At 38.6% G+C, this 23693-nt stretch overlaps 9 protein-coding genes across 9 annotated transcripts in view; 6 read left to right on the plus strand and 3 right to left on the minus strand.

The window, feature by feature from the left end:
• Window positions 1–391, plus strand: part of CBG05495 — a gene marked incomplete at both ends in the record, with an annotated part of 1491 nt that extends 1100 nt beyond the window's left edge. The window contains one exon of the mRNA XM_045235381.1: window positions 83–391. Coding sequence (XP_045092961.1) covers window positions 83–391 — 309 coding nt within the window. The remainder of the gene's footprint in view (window positions 1–82) is intronic.
• A 599-nt stretch (window positions 392–990) lies between these two features.
• On the plus strand, window positions 991–2990 carry CBG05493 (the record flags this gene model as incomplete). Its single annotated transcript, XM_002633565.1, is given in 3 exon segments — window positions 991–1106; window positions 2350–2692; window positions 2694–2990. Coding segments are annotated over 3 exon segments (756 nt in total), but the record flags the coding sequence as incomplete, so codon positions are not given.
• On the plus strand, window positions 1257–1811 carry CBG05494 (the record flags this gene model as incomplete). Its single annotated transcript, XM_002633566.1, has 1 exon — window positions 1257–1811. The coding sequence occupies one exon, from the start codon at window positions 1257–1259 to the stop codon at window positions 1809–1811; it is 555 nt and encodes a 184-aa protein (XP_002633612.1).
• A 1831-nt stretch (window positions 2991–4821) lies between the features above and the next one.
• CBG05492 lies at window positions 4822–5436 on the plus strand (the record flags this gene model as incomplete). Its single annotated transcript, XM_002633564.1, has 2 exons — window positions 4822–5185; window positions 5234–5436. The coding sequence occupies 2 exons, from the start codon at window positions 4822–4824 to the stop codon at window positions 5434–5436; spliced, it is 567 nt and encodes a 188-aa protein (XP_002633610.1).
• A 716-nt stretch (window positions 5437–6152) lies between these two features.
• Window positions 6153–8642, minus strand: CBG05491 (the record flags this gene model as incomplete). Its single annotated transcript, XM_045235382.1, has 10 exons — window positions 6153–6806; window positions 6848–6962; window positions 7008–7193; window positions 7230–7326; window positions 7374–7474; window positions 7527–7848; window positions 7896–8037; window positions 8134–8301; window positions 8360–8491; window positions 8544–8642. 10 exons carry the CDS (start codon window positions 8640–8642, stop codon window positions 6153–6155), a joined length of 2016 nt encoding a protein of 671 aa, XP_045092960.1.
• A 946-nt stretch (window positions 8643–9588) lies between these two features.
• Cbr-nlp-16 lies at window positions 9589–11150 on the minus strand (the record flags this gene model as incomplete). The annotated part of the gene is made up of 4 exons (XM_002633562.2): window positions 9589–9731; window positions 10085–10267; window positions 10386–10902; window positions 10989–11150. 4 exons carry the CDS (start codon window positions 11148–11150, stop codon window positions 9589–9591), a joined length of 1005 nt encoding a protein of 334 aa, XP_002633608.2.
• A 1379-nt stretch (window positions 11151–12529) lies between these two features.
• Cbr-srv-28 lies at window positions 12530–14342 on the minus strand (the record flags this gene model as incomplete). Its single annotated transcript, XM_002633561.1, has 6 exons — window positions 12530–12586; window positions 12633–12776; window positions 12825–12936; window positions 13287–13396; window positions 13467–13835; window positions 14178–14342. The coding sequence occupies 6 exons, from the start codon at window positions 14340–14342 to the stop codon at window positions 12530–12532; spliced, it is 957 nt and encodes a 318-aa protein (XP_002633607.1).
• Window positions 14343–16311: 1969 nt separating this feature from the next.
• CBG05486 lies at window positions 16312–18574 on the plus strand (the record flags this gene model as incomplete). Its single annotated transcript, XM_002633560.2, has 8 exons — window positions 16312–16402; window positions 16452–16561; window positions 16609–16749; window positions 17389–17498; window positions 17564–17675; window positions 17721–17864; window positions 17906–18024; window positions 18493–18574. 8 exons carry the CDS (start codon window positions 16312–16314, stop codon window positions 18572–18574), a joined length of 909 nt encoding a protein of 302 aa, XP_002633606.2.
• A 95-nt stretch (window positions 18575–18669) lies between these two features.
• On the plus strand, window positions 18670–20253 carry Cbr-srv-31 (the record flags this gene model as incomplete). Its single annotated transcript, XM_002633559.1, has 5 exons — window positions 18670–18819; window positions 19245–19702; window positions 19818–19935; window positions 19983–20126; window positions 20173–20253. The coding sequence occupies 5 exons, from the start codon at window positions 18670–18672 to the stop codon at window positions 20251–20253; spliced, it is 951 nt and encodes a 316-aa protein (XP_002633605.1).
• Between the last annotated feature and the right edge of the window lie 3440 nt (window positions 20254–23693).

Consider the following 23693-nt stretch of genomic DNA (forward strand, 5'->3'; position numbering starts at 1 on the left):
CAGGACACTTCTTTGAGGGGACTTTTACGCAAAGTGTAGGTTTTCTTCACTTTGAAAAAGTTTCGGAAAAGTATACTTTCAGCCCAATCAAAAATGGAACTGTGAAAAGTACGGAAAACAAGTCCCGAAGCCAGCTGCAATTGATGGTGGATTGGACTACGAGGGAAAGATCTGGTTCACGGTTCTCATAAATCAATTCGAACCAGCTGGAGGGAATCGAAGATTCGCTCAAGCCACGGCGAGATATTTTGGAAACGTTGTTGAAGGTGAACTCGACGGAACCAAACTGACATTAAGCTGTAATGGAAAGAAAGTCAAGATTCAACGACGAGGAGTTGGAGAGAAGGATTACGTCTGGATGGTTTTGGAAATTCTTCCTACTCAAGCTTAACTGTTCTTTTTGATTCTTTGATAAAACTGTCATGTTGTATGCTACATTTATTTATTTATTTCTATAGCTTTGAAAAAAGTTAAAGCAATGATGTTTGACGACTTGATCTTGAAGATCAGCCTATCGGCTCTTCCATTGACCAATTTACGGACCGAGGTTCCTCAGACTTCTGGAATGGTGCATTCCGGTAGTTCGGCGGTCGAAGATATGTTTTGGCTTCGATTGGAACTTCCATGAGAATACACTTGCAAAAAATATGGTCAGATGACGCATGAGGAGAAATTTTTTTATCCAAAATGTTTCATTCTATTCAATTCTCGAAGAAACTTTTTAGACTCTAAAAGATCAAACTACATGTAAATTTGCAAAACTGTTGAACGAGATCAATGGTAACTTTTGCCTGTATTCAAAAGATCAGAATATAAATATCTGCGATTAGTTTGCCTCATTCACGAAATGCATTCATTTCTCCCTGTCTTTTTCATCTTGGCTCTTCAAGAGTCCGCAAAATCTGCTCTCCGGGTCAGTTTTTCTTTAAATCGAAGCATCTAAAATTCTCTGATGTTCAGACATGCACACCTGCTGAAAATAATCTTCCCGGTGGTCTCTGGACAGAATGGGAGACCACTGCACCTTGCCCAACAGAGTGTGGATCTTGCTCAAAGCGTTTTTCAACCAGGACCTGTCTTTCTTCGAGTATCGGAAAAACATGCACGTGAGTTTAGATTGGTTGTCAAACGAACGATATCAATTCCAGAGGCCCTTCTACTCGACAAATCCTCTGTAACACGTCTCCTTGTATTTATCCATCTCAAAGAGCCTGCTGTGTTCCCTATGTCCTCATGGTGATTGATGGGAAGCAGCAATGTGGACCGATTCCGAAGGATCCCAGTGGAGTTGCAACTTCTTGTTGTCCTTCTGGTGGAATGGTTTCCGAATGGAGTGGATTTTCCGTGATACCGTAACTAATATCTTTAAACGAACTCGCAAGTGTGTCTCGAAACAAATCGGATGTCCATGTACTGGATCAGCTCTCATCCAAACGCAATCTACATGTCCTTGTAAAGAGTTCGAAGATGTCAGTTCAATTGTTCGGTTCAGTCACAGAACGTACGATCTTCCGTTTATAGTGGACCAATCCACAGCCAATTGTTATGGATACAGTGACCTGCATTTCGATGGAACTGTTGGACGACCGTGTAACGATTACCCCACTTACAAAACTTTTCGAGCTACAGTAATACGATATTTGAAGCCAAATAACGATACAGTTCAAGACTTCCGTGTGTTCGATTGCCAATCAACATCGAGAACAAAGCGAGTCACTTTCTATTGTGATTTGAAGTCCGAGTATTGGAGATTGGAAGGAACCAATGAGGAGGTTCGAGGATGGAATCAGATTGATATTCGATCAAATTAACTTCTTTTTTAAAGAATAAAATTGTATTTTTGCTTTCTTATTATTGAAAACCTGGTTCATAATAGGAAACCTGCGAAACAGAATATGAAAAAATCCCACAGGTCAAACCAAAATACATAATTTCTATACAACATTCCAAAATTGAATAAGAATCATAAAAGGTTCAAAAAGCCAACATTTTTACATATAAAACCATCTGGGCTTTGCAAAGACTTCCAGCTACGCCTTCCGGAATAATGAAGACGTTGTTTGTCTCTCTGTCACTAATCTTATTTGAGGTTTCTGAAGCAGCTCTTCCTGTGAGTTAGCATCGTTATTCAGTTTATTGGTAATGATAACAATAAGCTTCAGAAATGCTCCTATGACGTTTGTACCAATGGAGGACTCTAGAGTGAGTGGACTTCAACTGAAAAGTGTCCAACTGACTGTGGATCGTGTGCAAAGAGATTGTATACAAGAACATGTTTGAGCACGAATTTTCCGAATTGTCTTGCAAGTGAGTCAAAATTTCCAGAAGATTTTTTAATGAGATATTCAGAGGAGAATCCGTTCGTAAAATCCTTTGCAACACCCACGTCTGCGTCTATCCGGCTCAACGAACCTGCTGTATTCCATATGTTCCAATGACAATTAACAAAACATCTCAATGTGGACCATTACCAAAGGACAAACTATTATCGAGTGAGGCCCCATGTTGCCCAAAGGATGGTTTTTGGTCCCAATGGAGTGGATACATACGTGATGAGAGCGGAGGATGGAAACGGTCACGAAAATGTCTCTCCGATTCAGCTGGTTGTCCATGTGACAACCCAACTAATAATGTGGAGATTAGCAAAGAATGCCCCTGTAAGAAAATGGTGGATGTCACGAATATTGTAGCCGACACTCAACGTCCAGTACAACGACACCAGTTGCACAGCATTCCAAACCATGGAGCACTACAATGATCAAAACAAAAAAGTTGTTCCTTGCAACCGTTGGGGAAACGGAAAATACCTTTGGGCAAACCTCATTCGATACGTTCTTCCGAACAATACAAGAAGGGAGGAACGAATCCAGGACTGTGTTTCGAATGGGCCAAAACAAGTGACTTTCTATTGCGATTTGGTTTCTGAGTACTGGCGATTGGATGCTAATAACGAAGAAGTCGTCGGTTTCAACCAAATCAACATCATTTAAAGGGGGACTCCCACCAAACATTTTTATGCATTAAAATGTGTTAAAATTTATCTATTTTCCTAATATTATTGCGAAAAAATTCAAAATAAATCCGAAATCCCCGAAAAACGCCGTTGAAAATGAAAAAAATTCAAAAAAGGTGCCGCCGGGGGACGAGGATTTGAATTCCCGCGCAGTGAGAAACCTAGGCCACGGCGCCTGACAGCATTATTTTCAAGTGGCCGACAGTGTTTTTTAATGTTTTTTACCTGTCGGAGATAAAAGCAAGAAAAATCCGGAAAATTTGTACGGTAAGAAAGTCGCGCCGCTCGCGTGGCCTAGGGGTCTCACTGAAAATCCTCGTCCCTCGGCGGCACCTTTTTTTGAATTTTTTTCCTTTTCAACGGCGTTTTTTGGGGATTTCGGATTTTTTTCGAATTTTTTCGCAATAATATTCTGAAAATAGATAAATTTTAACACATTTTAATGCAATAAAAAAATTGACCGGAGTCCCCCTTTAATTTTTGGTCTTGACAACGAATGAATATTTGCAAATTATCTTTGCTCCGAAACTCGAAAAAGTTAGAGACCATACTCCATATTTCGTTTGAAGTGATCTTTCAAAAGACTAAAAAGTAACAACAATGATCACTCAGACACAGAATACATTATTTTGCATAACAAAGGAAATCAAGCCTGTGATGATCTTGTCGATTTGGTTAAAAGTCAGGTATTTTACTGTTTGTTATATACCATGAAAATATTCATAAATATCATTATATTCCTGGCTTTTTTCTATGAATCCCATTGTGCTTTGCCTGTAAGGATTTGTTGATTTTCATTAATTAGGCAAAAAGTAATCTTTAGAACTGCGCAAATGGAGTCGCGTGTCCGCCGGGTGGGATTTGGAGTGAATGGGTTACAACGGATAGATGTTCAACTGATTGTGGGTCTTGTTCAACTATGTATTACACGAGAACATGTATGACTTCTCCGACTTGCAGTTGCACGTGAGTAAAAGTCTAGAAGTTCTGTCGATGATCTAATAAGAGCCCACCCTACACGCGCACTCACGGCGTTGCACGATTTAACCTCCAGCAAATGCGCTTTGTCGCTAAAGGCGTTGGCACCGTGCCAAGTCATCATTTTTTTGAATTGAAAATTGAAAATTCCAAGCCAAAATTTAGCCGCGTTGCGAGCCGCAACGCGCCCAAAAGAACTGGGACGACATTGAATGCATGTACCCTCTTCCAACCCCGTGCGCACTTTGATCTCAACTATCTCGGTTTTTTGGAAGATATCAAAAAGTGGTCAACTGATAAAATGTTGATCATAATAACATCAGCATTTTATCAATTTACTAGTTGTGCGATATCTTTCATGATAACCGAGATAATTGAGCTCAACGTGCATACATTGTCTATTGGAGCACTTACGGTATACCACTTTAAAAAGCACAGATGTTTTTACTGTCTGTCACCGAAGGCTAATTTTTGAAATACTGCTCATACGTTATCTTGCTATTCCCTATGTCCCCTAACCGACAACTTTGGGCCCTTATATCTCGGGTCCTGTAATAGATATACAAAAGTAGTCAACTGATACAACGTTTATTATAAAAACAGAAACATTTTGCAGAGGTGGCAACTGTTAGATATCTTCAACAAGAATTGAGATAAATTGATTTTAAGTTGAAAGTCAGGGATGGCGTTCTATTAGTGTTTACGACATATTTGTTCGAGGCATCTCTGTTATACTAGCTTTCAGCGGAAACAACACTCACTATCTACCATGCAATACCCAAACATGCGTTTACCCGGCGCAACGTGCTTGCTGCGTTCCCTACGTTCCAATGGTAATCGATGGAAAACAACAATGTGGACCATTCCCAAAAGACACTGGTGCAGCTGCATGTTGTCCAACTGCTGGAGTCTGGAGTGAATGGGGTCCAGCCGTTCGAAACAGCGATAACACAGCTTTTGAGCAGTCGAGAACATGTTTGTCAGCCGCAGCCGGATGTACTTGTACTGGAAATAGGATTAATCCGTGGTCATCGGATAAGTGTCCTTGTCCAGACTTCCAAACTGATTTGAATGATAAACTCTTAGAACCGACAGAAAGTTTTTCAATACGTCCCTCTGGTGTAGTATACGATAGAATAGCATGCACATACACCACTCCTTTGAACTCCACGGAATGGAATTGTAGCAGCTCAAGTAAGTCGATGCGAATTTTTTTCAAGATGTTTTCTATAATCATTTCAGGAGGATACCAATCAACTACGCTTTTGAGATATATAAGAGCAGATAATGGTGAAAGGGAAGATTATCGAGTGGGAGACTGCAAGGATACTTCGGACGAGAAACATAATGTCACTTTCTATTGTGACTTTTCGACTCTTCAATGGCGTCTCACCAACAATAATGTTGCAGTGTTGACATTTAATCAAGTTTCCAAAAAACGTTGAATTACGTTTTCAATAAACTTTCTGCGCATACAAACTGTGTAAAATGTATTTTAAAGGTGGTGTGCGGTGAAATTTTTTATTGCTTTATTTTGTGCAGAAATCTATGTAGTTTCCCATAAAAATAAAGAAAAATTCAAAAAAATTCCTTCATTGCGAAAAACGCATAGTGTTAACAAAAACCAAAGTGTTAACTGGTGGCCGAAGCGGATTTTCTAGGCCAACTGCGGATAAAAGCGCGCGAATTTCGAATTTTTATCGATTTTCATCATCGATTTTCAGAAGGAATTTTTTTGAATTTTTTCTTTATTTTTATGGGAAACTGCATAGATTTCTGCACAAAATAAAGCAATAAAAAATTTCACCGCACACCACCTTTAAATGTGGGGGGACATGAAAAAATTAATTTCATCGAAATTCCGTTTGAATATGCCCCTCGAGGAGTTGAACTTGTGGGGGCGAGAATTGAGGGTGCGGCGCCGCTACCGACTGAGCCACGCGGGTAAAGAGAAAGCGGATTGCATACATAAAGACGAGGACGACAGCTGTATGCAGAGTGACATTAAGCGTTGTACACCGTTACGGTAGAATGCACACTCTGGCTACAAAAATCCTACGAAAAATCTCCTGTCCCCCCACTTTTAAATTCATTAAGTCATCGAAAAATGTGTTTATTCAAAATCAGTCGTAAATACATAATGCAGTCGAACCAAAATAATTTATAACTTCGAAGATTGTGATCTCTTTTGCAAAAACTGTGCCAGGTCACAGACCCATCGTGGTTGCTCATTTGTGTACTTTCGGAATTCTTCCATAATATGATCATAAGCCTTTCCATCAGACGCTCCCAGTGCAGAATTCAAAATGAAGTCATCTGGAGCAATGGAATCTACGAGAGCCATGGATTCTGGTTTGACATCTGCCACTGCTTTTCTCAGTTTCTCTCTCAATTCTTCTCCGAACTTTCCTCCAGAAGCATATCCAGTAATATACAGCGTAGCCAAATGTCTTTCCAGCAGGAATAGAGAAAATAGATTCAATACTTTTTGAAGTACTCCCTTCAAAGTGACGTCTTCTACATCTTCTACAAACTTCTGCACCCAATCGATCATTGTATGTTCCGTATATGCAATGGAGAGGTTTACAGCTCGATGTACTTGAATTTCATTTCGAACTTCAAATGAATTCTTCCCGGATTGTTTCAGCTTGTTGGCTTCAGATGACGTGGTTTGAAGAAGGTGATATGTAAGATAACGATACGCGGAGAGAGCATCATTCACTGGATCCGAGGTCCATGAAGAAAATTTAGAAGGTTTTGAGTTCAAGAAGGTCATGGTTGACATCGGAGTGTTGATTAATCCAATTGATGCAACCTGAAACACTGATTTTAGATTGGAATGTTATTTTGGTTTACCTTTCCCAATAGGATGTTACTGGTTTGCTGAAGAATCATAAAGTTTTCTCCTTCAAAAGTCTGTGATGGATCATTATCATCTCGAAGTGTGTTGAGTCGAGACATGTGAAGGAATCTAAACTTTTTTTAATCCGAAAATTTCGTTTTTTTCCTGAATTACCCATGGCCTCCGCAAGCCTTTCGCGCTTCTCCAAGGGATTCCACTCCAAGCCACGTGGCAACTGGCTTCGCTCCAGAAGACAAGGCATGAACTTCTTTCGAAAATTCAGACAGCTCTTCTGATTTCTCTCCCACCATTACTCTCATCATGTACTCGGTGAATTTCTCAACGAATCTGTAGCATTTACTGATGAAAACTGTGGGAAAACTGTGTGATTCTCACGTTTTCTGGAAGATTCTGATACAAATGGCCGCAGACAGATATGGGAAAAGGCGATACTGTTGAAGAGGGTACTCCAGAACCGGTATCTCATTTTCAGCTGAAACTAGGAAGTAGAAATTCTAATTAAAAGAAAGCTTGAATCACCTCCTTTCTCTGGTCCAAATTGTCGTCTTGCGACACTATATCGAATGGCAATAGTGGATGCAAAAGTGCATGCCATCATTCCTTTTGCAATAATACCAAGTCTGTAATTTCCGTTTTTTAGAAATGAGAACTTCATAACTCCAAAAAGCCCACCTTCCCACAGAAAGTGTTCCCAAACTGACGCTTTGTTTCTCACTAGCCGATTTAAATGACGTCACATATTTTCCGTCGGGAGTAATATCACATCCCTTATTCAAAAGAGCACTCAATGGAGCTCGATGGTTTTTAAACTCCATCCATCCATTCTCTACTCCTTGCCAACATCCTGGTTTCGATCCCATATCTCCGATGGTGATTCCCGGAAAAGTTTGGAATGTTTTTGGGCATCTGACTTGGATCACAAAACCATGAAGTCCTTCGTTTTTGCCACCAACGTGAAGTTGAGCGTACACTACCACATGGGTAGCAGAGTGAGCTGGAAATAGTGAACAAAATTTGAAAATTTGAATAGATAATTCTTACAGAGGTTTCCAGCCCAACACTTGATTGCACCGATGCTGGGACAATTGAAGACTAACTGTCCATCATCAAAAGTTGCGGTGGTTTGGACCTCTGCAGTATTCGATCCATGACCAATTTCAGTTAAGCAAAATGCTCCAACAATCTGCAAAATATTGCTGTTCCAGATGGTTTTCATAATGTTTACATTGATAATTAGCAACGTTTCGTAATGTTATTGATTTAAGGAAAACCGACAAACCTCATTATTCTCAATCTTCTCCACCAATTCCTTGTGTCTTTCTGTTCCCATTGACTTCACAGCTGCTCCAAACACATTTCCATGAAGGAACAACCTAGCAGAAGTTCCTTGATCATAAGCCTCCAGCGTTTCAGTTAAGGCTTTGAAATTTTCAAGGTCCGAGTACGGCTGAAATTGTATTTTTTGGCAAAGCTCAAAAAAGCGACATTTTTTAGAACGAGCTTACATCTTTAAAAAGTCCCCATTCCACAATTTTCTTCCATCTCTGATGAACAACTTCTCGTTGTTCTTCACGACTTAACACTCGATAGTCTCTATGAAAAATTGGTTCGGATTTCATTTTAGCAACGACTTCCGCCTGAAAAAATTATTTTTCCCGTTATTTATAAGTTTGTTATATTTTGAATTACCTTCAATCGAACATGCTCTTCTCCTTCAACAACTGCTTTCAGTTTCTTCCAATCGAAACTCGCCATTTTCCGATATTTGTCAATTAACGGAGCACTCATGATGAGAGCTAAACTTGAAATTTCAATTGGTTACCTTCAATAAAAATCTGTAAAAAAGAAACAGGAAAAGTAGATATTTCCAGGTGATTTTATTACAATTAGGAAGAGTGTAGTCTTATCAAAAAATCACAAAACACGACAAAATAAAGGGGAAAAGAAGACACAGAGTAGAGGACTACAGCGGTATGACTACAGCGTGGTGTTTTGTTATAAAAAGATGTGGAAAGGGAAAGAAGTAGAAGATGTTAGAAGGGAACAAGAAATAATAGGTCATAATGATGATTAGGTGGTGTTATGTAAAATGTGAAATGTACTAAGTTAACTGAAATTATACGGGATTACGGTAAAAATTGTTTATTGTTCATTGAAGAATTTTGTTATGTTTCACATCCGTGCCAATTGGTTTTTTTAAAATAAAATTGTAATTTCAAGCGGCGATTGACTACTTATTATTCTTTTTTGGATAACAGATGGTGGGATAACAGATCGTTCACGATAACAGATCGTTTTGGATAACAGATATTCACCCGTACAAAAGTTTGTACTAACATAACATTTGAGTAAAGTTTTGTACTAGGCTCATATTTGGAGTACAGCGTATGTCTAAAGATTTACCAGTTTTAATCAGTCGGTGTAATTTTGTGCCACCCTGTACGAGAAATCCCAATTCGAATACATTTATTTTGTTTTTGTAATCAATATGATCACAAAAAGAATTTTTAAAGCAAGACAAAAAAAGCATATCGAGAGAAAAGAAAAAAAAGAGAACCAAAATGAAATGCATCGATTATACACAAGAAAGTTTTTTTACAAAATTTCTACAAAAAGAGGTAGAAATACGCAAAACGACTCGGGGGTGTGCGGGGTGGGAATTCGGAGCCTAGAAGATTACAATTGAAGTGGATTAGATGAAAATATAAATAAAAGCAAGCAAAAAACCATTTATCTAGGTGTTGAACACACCACCGCTATTCGGTGATAACGAGTCGTTCGGCGTGACTTCTCCCGCTTTGCTATTTCCACGATTTTTGTTTAGAGTACGCACTTTATGACTGGATCCGGCACGCGACACACGCTTTACTCGAATGGCTGAAATTTGGGTTAATGAAGAGGATAGATGGCATTGGAATGGGGCCGAAGGGAGATGAACTTGGATTCTTAGAGGCAGCCCTAGTACAAATTCTTTGAAAGTTCTGAAAAAAATTGGAAACTGAGCTACGAAAAAGGGACTCAGTCCTAAATGGGAATTTTTTATTGGTTTAATTTTCACAACGTGAATTTTCCGAGCACGAAACACACCTATCATATTCTTATATGACAGTCTTGAAACTGAAAAAAAATATCCTGAATTTCTTACCAATCTCCAGTTCATCTCCCTCAACTACCACACAGACAAGCACTCCGAAAGCTTACACAATGATAACAAGTGATAACAAATGTACCTACTGAGTTCGAATGCTCACTGGCGTCGTGATCACTTGGGAACGTTGGCATTGGAGCATCGGAATTCCGACGCTTTCTTGTCTCCGGCTCTTCAGTGGTCTCATCAGTCTCGTCCGTTTTCACCTCATCCTCTGGCTCATCTTCATCAATTCCCTGATCAGTGCTACGATGATGACGGTGACCTGGAAAGTGGTGTATGGTTAGGGGAATTTGGCATATGACGAAAATTAAATTCAAAATACTATGTCACAACTTCAACGCAAGAAAAAACAACGGAAAATTAATCATCCGATTTCTCACCTCCTTCGCTTCCACTCCTCTTCACCATATGATGGTCTCCATGCCCTTCTGGAGTGCTTCTCTTCTGATGATCGTGCATTTCCAACGTGTGCTCTACATGCTCTGATCTCTTCTGATGCCCATGATGGTCATCCGAACTTCTCTTTGCACGCCCGTGATGATCATCAGCACTTCGTTTGACATGTCCATGATGATCATCGGTATTCCTCTTCTCATGTCCATGGTGATCATTCTTTGCCATAACTGCCACGTGGCCTTCTGGAGTGTGAGAGCTTCTCTTCTGATGAGGATGTCCTCCTTCGGATCTCTTGATTCTATGATGATCAGTGCTTCTCTTCACCAATGTCTGAGTTGGTGGATCGGGGTGTGGCAGATGGTCAGCATGTCGTTTCTCACGATGATGAACTCCATGAGCAATTTCTACTTCTTCTTCGGTTCTCTCCGAACTGTATAATCCCCGTTTCTTTCGTGTTGAAGGATCTTCTTCTACTTCATTCAACTGCTCTTCTAGGTTCTCCTGGAATTTTTACTGTTTAGAAGACCTTACAAATTTCAAAAAGAAACTCCTAGGATAGTGTTTGTTTAGTCAGCTTTTGAACATACCTCCTGGCTTTTAACTAAATCATTTTCAGATTCCGTTGTTGTTTCCACAGAAGCATCTGTCTCCGTTTCAGTCTCTTCAGACTCGGCATCCTTTCCGATTGGAAATGAGCTCACGAAAAGTATAGAGACGCAGAGAAGTAGTATTAAGAGTTTGAAATTCATCTGAAAATATGATTTTAAGAATAGAATAGGAAGGCAAATGATCAACTGGAAGAACTGAACATTCTAAAAATATATAAAATAACTAAAAAGTATATATTTGGGCGGTGCTTGCCGAGAGTTGTTAGGTGACACGAATAAAAAAAGATTGACGAATTTGTAATGGTCGAATGCATTTTTCCAGGGAAAATCCCGGTGAGAGGAACGAAAAACGGTGGGGCAATTATAGACAACCGACCACAGTAATTTGAAGTTTTTCGATAGATGAATACTTGTTACGGGTCGCTGATTCGGGGGATATTTTTGGGATGACGACACAGAAATGTGGATATTTCTGTTTTTGGTTTTTGGTGACGAGATGATTACGGTAGAAGAGTTGGGGGAAAACAGAAGAGAGGTGTTGTCTGGATAGAAAAACTTTGAAATGACGAACAAAATGTCTGGATGTGAAAAAATGGGAAAAACAACATGACATATGTTTGTTGAGGGAACAGTTGGCTGGGAATTTGATGAATGAGTGGATGAGTCAGGGAGAGAAAATGGACAAAAAAGTTCAAAGTTTCACCTGTGGCTTCTATTGTTCAAAGGTACCTCTGACGGGCCCTTGAATTAAAGGGAATCATTCTTTTTTTTCATTTTTTCGGACTGTTCGGTCGAAAATTTTAGTGAATTCTGGTTCAAAATTTATGGAAATCTGTCGATTTCACAAAAAATTGTTATTTGTGAAGATAAAATTGTGTTTTTGTGTTTTTTTTAAGTTACAGGTTCTTCATTTTCACCGATTATGAGGGTTTGAGAAGAAACCTAGATTGAATTTCGTAAATTTTGTCGTCTTGGCTAAATTTTGTAATAACAATGACACCAGCACCGAGAAAAATTTTCTCTGGGCCGGGCTGGAAATGAGCAAGAATGGTTTCAACAATTTTCTGTAAAACTGGGATATTTTCATGTTTTTCATGGAAAAAGTACGGAAATTTTTAATCTCAGAAAACCAATTTTGAAGGGGCCCTTCTATTACAGGGACTCTTCCATTTTTCCAACCCCTTCTGTAGGACCCTTTTATTAGAGAGTCCCTTCTATTGAAGGACCCTTCTAATACATGTTTTACGGTAATGCTGAACATGGTTGAACCATACCTCACAACAGAATATATTTAAGTTAATGCCATCTTTCGACTCTTTAAGCGTTGTTAATACATTCCAAAGTTCCCACAAAATTCCATAATTCATAGCAATTAATTCCCCAGAAGTGAAACTAAAAAATCAAATTAATACAAACTGACAACTCTTCATAAATAGGTCAAATGGAAAGTGAGAATAAGTTGAACGTATTCGATGAACCATCCCGAATCATTTTCAATCGATGTCTAAACAGGAAAATCGTCAGAAATGTGACCGCTGAACCGATTGTGAATTGAGTGTGGAGACTTGAACAGTGCTCTGGAAAATCGAAAATCCGTTTTATGAAATAGTCGAAATGACTCACTATTCTGACTTTCTCACATTTCAAAGTCCGCACGAACTGTTTGGAAAAGTCTCGATTGAGAAGAAGGACGCAGTAGGGATTGATGTATGACAGGATTCCGTTGGATATTGGATAGAGGGCTCGCATGGTATAGATTGGACCGGTCTAGAGATTTTTAAATTGCAGCTTTTATTAAATTTCTTTCAAACTGACATTTCGGGTCTGCGAAAAATAATTCTGAAAAATGTAATAAGCAAACATCACAAAAAAGGCGCAAAGTAGAGCAAGGACTTGAAAAGCCAAATGCATTTCTCTTTGGAGTGATCTGAAAAATTGTTCCTGTTTCTGGAACTGTATTTAAATACATAGTTTCATTTTTGAAGATTGTTTTCATTAAAGGAGGCCAGACACAAAAAAAAAAGTTTTCCTGATATTTTGCATAGAGAACCCCCATGAGGGGTTGATCTCATGACAGGCAGCTCAGGGGTATATCGCCGCTACCGGCTGAGATACGGGGGCGCAAAGGCACCTGACGACCGATGGTTTACATAAGCGCGGCGCGATTTCGGCCCCCGAATTGCCCCCGAAATTTTTGCTGTCTCGCCTCCTTTAAATTTAGATATTCCATAACTTACAACTAGCTATTTATCAGGATTCTTTAGCACAACAACTCACTTGGATATTCCAGAAGAATGTTTCTTCAAAAACAACCATAATGCTGAATAGGATGCAGCGCATATAAAACAGGTCAGTGCGACTACGATAAGAGCCATCAATGTGTTACGCTGAAAAAACATGATTTTTCAACCCCCAGATGGCATGGACCCATGATATGGGTCATATCTTTTCAATTACCACAATCACAGGTCTCGGTGCGACAATCTCCATTGTTGTTATATCATCGTACTCGAAGTCGATGTCTTTAAGAACCACGATACTTATAAGAAAGGGAACTACCCAGTAGACCAACATAATTTGGTAAGAAGGCGCTTCTTGAATTTTCATAGTCAGAAAACTATGAGGTGCAGAAATGACAAGATATCTGTGGATGGAAAGGAAAACGATACCAGCACAACGGATGTAGAGGAAGAAGTAAATGGAATTGTAAGTAAAGGCAGCGATGTAATATTTTTGATATTCGAAATAGAAGTCTTTCAGTCCTGGGAGCATTCGAATACCCCAAATCACTGTGAACACAATCATTGAAATGATGTCAGCGATGCACTGAAACAGTGAAAATAGTTGGATAAATTTTTGTTATTTATATTTATATTTCTGTTTCAATTGACTATTATCAAGAATGGCGGTTTGATTCGATAGTCAATATTCTATAACTGGAAGAATATAACCGTTTATTGTTTTGGTAGCTCGTTGATAAGTTAAAAACTAAAATTCTTGCGCTTTTGAATGAAATTCAAGTTTTCAAAATAGATGGTATCAACAAGAAGAATTGGAGGAACCATATGATTAACTAGACTTAAGGAACGGCTTTGAAAATTTCAGTAGCTTTGAATTAAACGTAAAATTATATTTCTACCTAAACTGTGCGCTACTATTCAAACTTACATGTTGCAAGAGAATCGTATAAAACGTGGTATTATAGGTCTTCGAGTAATATCTCAATCTCAATAAGCATATCAACACAAAAATATACAATGGAAGACTAGGAACAGACATAACATAGTAGACATACAAAGGCCACTGTGGAGGATTATCCATTGACTTATTCATTTCAATAAAAAATAGTCCAATTCAGGAAACTCGAGAAAGATCAAAGAGAACAAAGTATTATGGGGAAAAATATGAAAATGTAATTATAGACAGGGATAGGTGCCAGTGGGCGGGAATAAAAAATAAGGGAAACATGGGAAAGTCCATGAGAAAGTTGTACTCTTTTTGTGACTTTAGAAATTATTTTATGATAGAATTTAGGGTAGGATTATTACAGATTAGGCTCTCGAATTTCGATGAATTATTGGGGCTGTTGTAACGGTGGACACTTTCACTTCCATCTGAAAATCATCTTTTGAGTTCATTGGTTTTAAGGAAACAACAAACCACTCGGACACCTTCGCACTTTAACGTTCTCATGAACTCTCTGCAGAATTCTCGATTCAGAAAAAGGACACAATATGGATTGATGTAGGAGAGGATTCCGTTGGAAATGGGGTAGAGAGCCCGCATTGTATAAACAGGACCGGACTGTAAGAAATGGAATGGGTTCGAAAAAATACAATGAGTATTGGGATATCTTCCTAGAACATTTTAATTATTTCTGAAAAGATACATACAATACAAAGTTTAAAAGGTGAATTCTCAAAAGTTTCTAATTCCAGATGAAAGTGTTTTATGAAACCCATCCACATATATTAGGTTGGCGGGAAAGTCTTTGTCACTCTGTTTGTTTAATCACTGTTCTCGTATATGGAGGCTGTGTATGATATCGACTCTAGTGAATAACAAGGTGATAAGAACCTTCCATATAAACAAGTCCCCATTTCCTTCCCTGCTCCTCATCTGTAATTGAAACGATATGTTTGTTCCCACTGCTATTCACATCAGACATGTTTTGATTTACCTCTTCCTATCTCACACCACGATGAAGGATTCGGAAACTTTCTTGAAGAATGTGTACAACACACATGCCCCTCACTACAATACTATTCGCAATTGGTTCCATCGTTTCGAAAAAGATGACTTCTCGCTCGATGAAAAGGATCGCTCTGGGAGACCCCGTGAGTTGGATTTGGACAAGCTGAAGCACGCATTGCAATCGGATCCATTTCAATCTAGCCGTGAACTAGCTGTCACATTCGGAGTTCACCATAGCACAGTCCTTGAAGGTTTGAAGTCTCTTGGAATGAGAAAACTTTTTGGTCGATTCATACGTCATCACCTGACTCAAGCCAACCTTGACCGCCGAGTCGACGATTCGATTACTCTTCTCACTCTCCACGCGGGCGATCGATGGCTGGACCGGCTAATAACCGGAGATGAGAAGTGGGTCTTCTACGATAATCACCACAGGAAATCCCAGTGGGTTGGAGAAGGAGAGAGCCCACAGGATGTCCCCAAACCCGACCTTCATCCGAAAAAAGTTATGCTCTCTGTGTGGTGGGGAGTGGACGGCCCCATCTACTGGGAACTTCTGCCCGAGGGCAAAACAATAACTGGAGACTTCTACACTACTCAACTACGAAACCTCAAGAAAGCAGTCGACCGTTCGGCCCTGAAAGACAAGAAAGTGTACTATCAACATGATAACGCTCGCCACATGTTTCGAAACAAGTGAAGCAGGAGCTGATGGGATATGGATGGAATGTTCTCCCTCACCCCCCGTATTCTCCTAATCTTGCTCCTTCCGACTATTGGTTATTTGGCGATATGACACGTGCCTTCGAAGGAAGAAGCTTCAATTCCCGTGGAGCGGTCGAAGCGGCACTCAAACAATACTTTGCCTCACGCCCGGCTGGATTCTACCGCAATGGAATCCATAAATTGAGGGAACGTTGGAGACATGTTGTTGATAATGATGGACAATATAATTAATTATTCGGTTATTTTTTCTTTGAGAAATAAACTATTGAAAAAGTGACAAAGACTTTCCCGCCAACCTAATACAATATTGGAACAATGTTTTCAATGTTCGTATAAACCTTCTAAAACAGTAAACTTCCAGTGTATCGCTGATCTTCTTGCCATGATTGTTTTCTTCATCGCCGTGGATGCAAGATACTATTCGTTCTTAAGAGAGTACTATTTTAAATACCAAGAGTATTATGTTGCAGCAGGTATAATTTAAAATCAATCTTAACTACTTTTGTATTTACTAATTTCCAGCCAGTTATAACAACATCTACTATTTCCTGTACATCCGATGCACTGGAATCGTGTTTCTTTCTATTCAACGTTATTTAATTATCACTGCCCCAACATCACTCATCACTCATGTAATGTCGAGAACATTGCCATCGTAATTCATTCAAAAATTTTTCAGAAAGTTCAAAACGCTTCGAAACTGCAAATAATAACAGTTTATTGGGTAGTTCCGACACTGATTAGTATTGTGGTTTTGAAGGATTATAAATTTACGTATTCAGAGAATATGGACATAATGGCAGATCAGGAAGTTATAAAGGTATAGCCAAACATCCTAATTTCCATCAATGTATCTTTTTCAAAAACATTTTTAAAGCTAATTTCGAAAATTTTTTTGAAAATCATGCACTGCGGTTTCATGTGAGGAATGGAATGGGAACAATCTCTCAACATAGTTTTTCTAGGCCACCATATGTTGTGGATGGCTCAGATATAATCTAACATTTTCCTGATGTGTTTTCTAGGTCATTTAACATGTGGACTAACTTTTGTGAGTTTAGTATTCTAGACAACCAATTTTTATACCGTTGAAATGGCCTGTAGTTTTCCTGGTGTGTTCTCCAGGCCATTTTATCATGTTGGCCGAAATTTCGTAAGTTTATTTTCCTAGGCCACCATGTAATCGTGGCCAGATATTTGCCTGGTGTGATTTACCATGGTCGCCAAGGAAACTAAACTTTCGAAAGTTATGCCGCCATGTTAAATGACCTAGAAAATACACCGGGAGCATGTTAGATTCTTTCTGGACCATTCATTATGGTTTCCTAAAAAAATAACGTTAAGAAAGTTAGGCCACTATTCCTCACATGAAACCGGGCTGTGTGATTTTCGACATTGATTGAAAATAATTTCGAAATCTCGATTTTGAAGATTATCCTAAAAACCATGTTCCTTTCAGAGAAACACATTGATGGCTCTGATTGTAGTTAGTCTGACATGCATTCTATGTTCTTCACTTTATGGATCACTTTTCTATTATATTCGAAGACACACTGCCGGCTTTTCGAGGTAAGAATTCTAAATAATTTTTTTTCTGTTACCAAGTTTCTTGATTTTTAAAACTAAAGTTCTAGATCTCTCCGCCGAGAAGTTCATTTGGCAATCCAGGTTTTTGTTCTGCTCCTAGCATTTTTTGCGATTCTTGTTTATTATGGGTTTCAAAACTATTTCTCACAAACTCAAAATGTAAGACACATAAGTTCTGGGACAATATATTTTTGAAGACTACAGACGGGACCAATATTCTACATGCGAGCTTTATACCCGATGGCAAATGGATTACTCTCCTACATTAATCCGTTTTGCATCTTATTTTTGAACAAGGATCTAGCCTATCAAGTTATGAAGTCGGTGACTTGCAGAAGACTTAATACAGTCAGTTTTTAAAAGTAAATTGATTTATCAAAAAAATTCAGAGCGAAGTACACATCTCCGTAGTGGCGTCAAACTCGAATAAGCATCAAGGGAAGGTGATACATGTTGGATCGACTAGAACGGATGAATCGACAGTCGTGAATCATAATAATTTTGTTGTGTGATTTGTATTAGGAATCCTAATCTTTTAATAATAAATTTTTGCTAATAAGGCCACCAGATGAAAAATAAAACTCCAAAAGATACCGTAACATCTGTAATATAAGGGACCCTAACTTTTAACTCTGAGACAGGTTTTCTATGTTCCTATCAAAGATAATAAAAAGGTACCAAGTGATAAGTTGTTTATCATTTTATCAGAAAAGATTTATCAATTGACACCACTTTGATATCTTGCATATGAACCAAAAAAATGGTCAAGATTAACAATGTGGGGTACCTTCTATTACGGGTTTTAAGGTATGTATGTTCTTCCTGTTGTACATATATCATCTGATCCCAATTAGTCAGAATCATATCCTGGCGTAGATGTAGTTGCTGATGTTGGTACGACAACCAATAAAAGTTTCTTACGTACTCTTCATTTTCTATTCAATCAGTCTTCTATTCACAGTCTACTCATCTCCAGCAACACATTTTTGCTTCTTGAGGCTCTTGCTCTCCAAATAGAGAAATCTTCGATCTCTATGTGTAACCCAGAACTTGTATAATCAGTGAGTTCTCACGGAAGTACACGTACCCTTTCTTGTTTCAATTTGACACAAATACACTCACTCTTAGCTCTTTTGATATAACACTTACCAGCATGGAACCACCTAGTTGGCCATTGTATATATTCTATGGAATTGAGATTCCGAGTCTTCCCCTGTATCTTATGGTTCTGATATGTTTGTTGCAATTGAGATGCTACTCGAAAACCTATAAATCAACGTTTTACATTATTCTTTTGCAACATGTAAGTTTTAAGAAAATCATTTTTAGTTTTATGATAGAAATTTCCTCTCAAAATTTTTTCTAGAGAAAAATCTCTTGAAAAATCTTTGAGAGAAAATTTTTCACGGCTGATAATGCAGTTTAATTCGTTTTTTGAATGCATATAAATAAATTTATTTGCGTATCTGCATAGTATTTTTGTGTATTTATTTGCCATTTTTATTGCAAATTTATTACGTGCATAACCCCATAAGCGAAGTACAACGATTCACTCAAAGTTTATGCTAGTAAGAACTTTAGTCCGTGTAACACACTATATTATGATGCTCTAATCTGAAAAATATCTACTGATATTTAAAAAATTTTCTGTTTTATGATTTCTATCAAACGGTCCTTCGGTCATTTAGTCGATTTTCCTATTTTAACCAAAGCTCCATATTGTTTTAGTGTATTGCTGACATCATCATAATGATATTCTACACTGCCACGTGGGGTCTTCGTACAAAACCTGCAATCCGTGACTTCCTTTTTGAATACCAAGAATACTACATCGCCGCTGCCTTGTACAACTCTATCTATTACACTTTATACATCCGTTGCACTGGAATAGTATTTCTATCCGCCCATCGGTATCTGGTGATTTCGGCTCCAACTTCTCGTATCACTTCTATAATTCAAGATGCTGCTACGTGGAAAATTGTATTAGTCTACTGGGCGGCACCTACAATTATTAGTTTGGTTGTTCTGAAGGAGACAAAGATAAAGTACGATAATGTGACGACTCTAGAATATGTGGCGGACAAGGAGATATTGTCGGTAATAACACGATTAATGAAAATAAATGTGCACCTGTTTTTTTTTCCAAAGAAACACTCTGATGGCCCTTATCACCTTATCTTCTACTTGTTTGATATGTATTGCTTGCTATATGGTTATGTGGATTATCATTCGTAAACATAAGCATGGAAATCAGAAGTGAGTCCTAATATAGCTGTTAAGAACATGACCTACATACTTCAGTATCAGCAGATCCCTCCAACGAGAATTCTTCTTGGCATTTCAAGTCCTGGCTCTGCTCTGCGCGTTTTTCATTATGTTCACCTATGCTCTTGTTAACTACTTCTCACGAACTCAAAATGTAAACCCTTCTTATTTTCATTTTGGTTCAATCTGAAACATTTCCAGACCGGCCTTTTTTTTTACATGCGTTCAGTGTATCCAATTGCGAATGGTATCCTCTCTTATATCAATCCGTACTGCGTACTTTTGCTCAACAGAGATTTCTCAAAACAGTTCAGAGGGATGTTGAAGTGTAGGCAGGCTGAAAAGGTAATTTAGAAACATAACAATTTTCCCAAAAAATGATGGACTTCAGACAAGCAGAAGAGTTTCCACATTGCAATCCGGTATATCGAATCCAGCAATTCGAACCAGCTCATCACAAGTTTTTGCTTAATTTGGAATAATTTGCTTATTTTACAACATTATTTGAAACAGCCCATAGATTATACTAAATGCTATTGTACTCTGTAATTCCAGACAATTTATGACAATCTACTGTTTCAAAAGTTTTTCTTTCAAAATTAAGAAGAGATATCAGAACTCAGAAATCTGATGTTCATGGTGTCGTTATAAAAATCCTGGAATATTACTGAATTATCCAAGTTAACAAGATCTCTGGTCATTAACTCCATCCGTGTTCCGTTCGCCAACTTATCTCGGAAATTAATTAAAAAACTTGTTTTTCACACTGGACCTGAATTTCATTCAAACGTTTCCCTTACTTTGTTTTTTCCCCAAATCCTGATGTCATTCCACCCCATTTCCTTCTCTACCAATCTTTGTGCTTGAAATCTTCCTCCACGTGCCGGAATCTGTTTTCTCACGAATCCAAGGATACTATAGGATCCTCGTGCTTACTATTATTGTGCAGCCCAAATTGCAAACATAATTTACTTCCTTTTTTTTGGAGCAATGGAGCCTCTTCTCTGGCCATTGCATGCGTATTACTGTGTCTCTTCCTTCAGTCTCCCATTGTATATTTTAGTGCTAATCTGTCTAATGAAATTGAGATGTTGCTCGAAAATGTATCAGACTGCGTTTTATACTATTCTTTTGCAGCATGTAAGTAGAATTTTTATCGAGCCTGATAATAAACCAGATGCTCGCAGAACCACTTTTCGTAATTTTCGAAATCTAGGAAGTATAGAAAATACCGATTTTTTTTAATTTCCGGAATTCCAAGAACATTTTAACGATATTTTTCAAACAACGTTTTATTTCGCAATTTTGGATAGCCAGAATTTAAGAAAAATTCAAACTTTCTTTGTAGAGCATCAAAATACTTGAGATTGAACGCAATGCACAGTTTTTGTGATAAAAGTATAGTACTTTTTTAAACCATTAGCACATGGCTAAAATGAAATGCATCATTTGCTTGAAACCGGAAATTATGTAATTTTCCAGTGTATTGCTGACATTTTCACTATGATCGTGTACATCAGCTCTTGGGGTTTTCGAACTCTTCCTGGCATAAAAAATCTATATTTTTTATACAAAGACTATTATATACCAGCTTGGACCTATAACTCTGTGTACTATACTTTATACATCAGATGTTCTGGAATCGTGTTTCTTTCTCTCCATCGTTATTTGGTCATATCTGCCCCGCATAGTTTTCTGACTACAGTAGCTCAAGAGGCATCAACGTGGAAGATTATATTGGCATATTGGACCGTTCCTACTTTAGTGAGCATTGTGGTGTTGAAAGATACAAATATTACTTACGATTCATTGGAAATCATGGAGTTGGTAGTGGAGAGATCAATTATTACAGCAAGTAGCCTCACAAGGCTGTCGTAATATTTTTCTTCAGCGAAACACCTTAATGGCTCTGATAATTGTGGCACTTACATGCTTCATATGTACGGCATCTTATATGGCAATGTGGGCGATTCTGAGAAGACATTCTGCAAGCCATTCAAAGTAAAAAAAGTTTTTCCTACTTTTTTAGGTTTGAAAGTTTTACAGATCTTTGCAGAGGGAATTGCACCTAGCGTTTCAAGTGTTAGCATTGTTGTGTGCGTTTTTTGTGATGTTTCTGTATTATTTATTGCAAAACTATTTTTCACAGACACAGAATGTAAGTATAAAAACTGGTATTAGGTTGGCGGGAAAGTCTTTGTCACTTTTTCAATAGTTTATTTCTCAAAGAAAAAATAACCGAATAATTAATTATATTGTCCATCATTATCAACAACATGTCTCCAACGTTCCCTCAATTTATGGATTCCATTGCGGTAGAATCCAGCCGGGCGTGAGGCAAAGTATTGTTTGAGTGCCGCTTCGACCGCTCCACGGGAATTGAAGCTTCTTCCTTCGAAGGCACGTGTCATATCGCCAAATAACCAATAGTCGGAAGGAGCAAGATCAGGAGAATACGGGGGGTGAGGGAGAACATTCCATCCATATCCCATCAGCTCCTGCTTCACTTGTTTCGAAACATGTGGGCGAGCGTTATCATGTTGATAGTACACTTTCTTGTCTTTCAGGGCCGAACGGTCGACTGCTTTCTTGAGGTTTCGTAGTTGAGTAGTGTAGAAGTCTCCAGTTATTGTTTTGCCCTCGGGCAGAAGTTCCCAGTAGATGGGGCCGTCCACTCCCCACCACACAGAGAGCATAACTTTTTTCGGATGAAGGTCGGGTTTGGGGACATCCTGTGGGCTCTCTCCTTCTCCAACCCACTGGGATTTCCTGTGGTGATTATCGTAGAAGACCCACTTCTCATCTCCGGTTATTAGCCGGTCCAGCCATCGATCGCCCGCGTGGAGAGTGAGAAGAGTAATCGAATCGTCGACTCGGCGGTCAAGGTTGGCTTGAGTCAGGTGATGACGTATGAATCGACCAAAAAGTTTTCTCATTCCAAGAGACTTCAAACCTTCAAGGACTGTGCTATGGTGAACTCCGAATGTGACAGCTAGTTCACGGCTAGATTGAAATGGATCCGATTGCAATGCGTGCTTCAGCTTGTCCAAATCCAACTCACGGGGTCTCCCAGAGCGATCCTTTTCATCGAGCGAGAAGTCATCTTTTTCGAAACGATGGAACCAATTGCGAATAGTATTGTAGTGAGGGGCATGTGTGTTGTACACATTCTTCAAGAAAGTTTCCGAATCCTTCATCGTGGTGTGAGATAGGAAGAGGTAAATCAAAACATGTCTGATGTGAATAGCAGTGGGAACAAACATATCGTTCAATTACAGATGAGGAGCAGGGAAGGAAATGGGGACTTGTTTATATGGAAGGTTCTTATCACCTTGTTATTCACTAGAGTCGATATCATACACAGCCTCCATATACGAGAACAGTGATTAAACAAACAGAGTGACAAAGACTTTCCCGCCAACCTAATAATTACGAGGCCATGAAAACATCTAGCCTAGAGTATACTCTTCCAAAACTATAGATGACGTTTATCATAGTTATTTTTCCAGAATATACACATTCTATGGGAATGGAGCTAAATGTGACAATGGGAAATCGGATTTTTCAGGAGTTTTGTTTCTAGTTTGATTGCCACCAAGAAAAATCTGATAACGAATGAATTAGCTAATTAAAGCAGTCTTCACAATTTTAATCATACGATAAAGTCTTACTTTAGCTAGGTAATACCGCAAAACCCGGAATAGAAGGGCCCCCATATTATCCAATTTGAGCTAAATTATCTCGGCTTCTCTAATGGGGTTATTCAGGGAGTCGGCAAAAAAGAAAAAAAAAACTCCACGAAAACTCGGAGAGTGTTCCAATCTGGCTGAAACTTTGGGGAAAACTGGAGAAAACTTTGGCTGGAATTTCACACTAATTTTCAAAGTCGATATTTTGACCCCAAACTTTGGC

The sequence above is a fragment of the Caenorhabditis briggsae genome (genome assembly GCF_000004555.2).
Source record: "Caenorhabditis briggsae complete genome, chrIV, whole genome shotgun sequence".
Lineage (NCBI taxonomy): Eukaryota > Metazoa > Nematoda > Chromadorea > Rhabditida > Rhabditidae > Caenorhabditis > Caenorhabditis briggsae.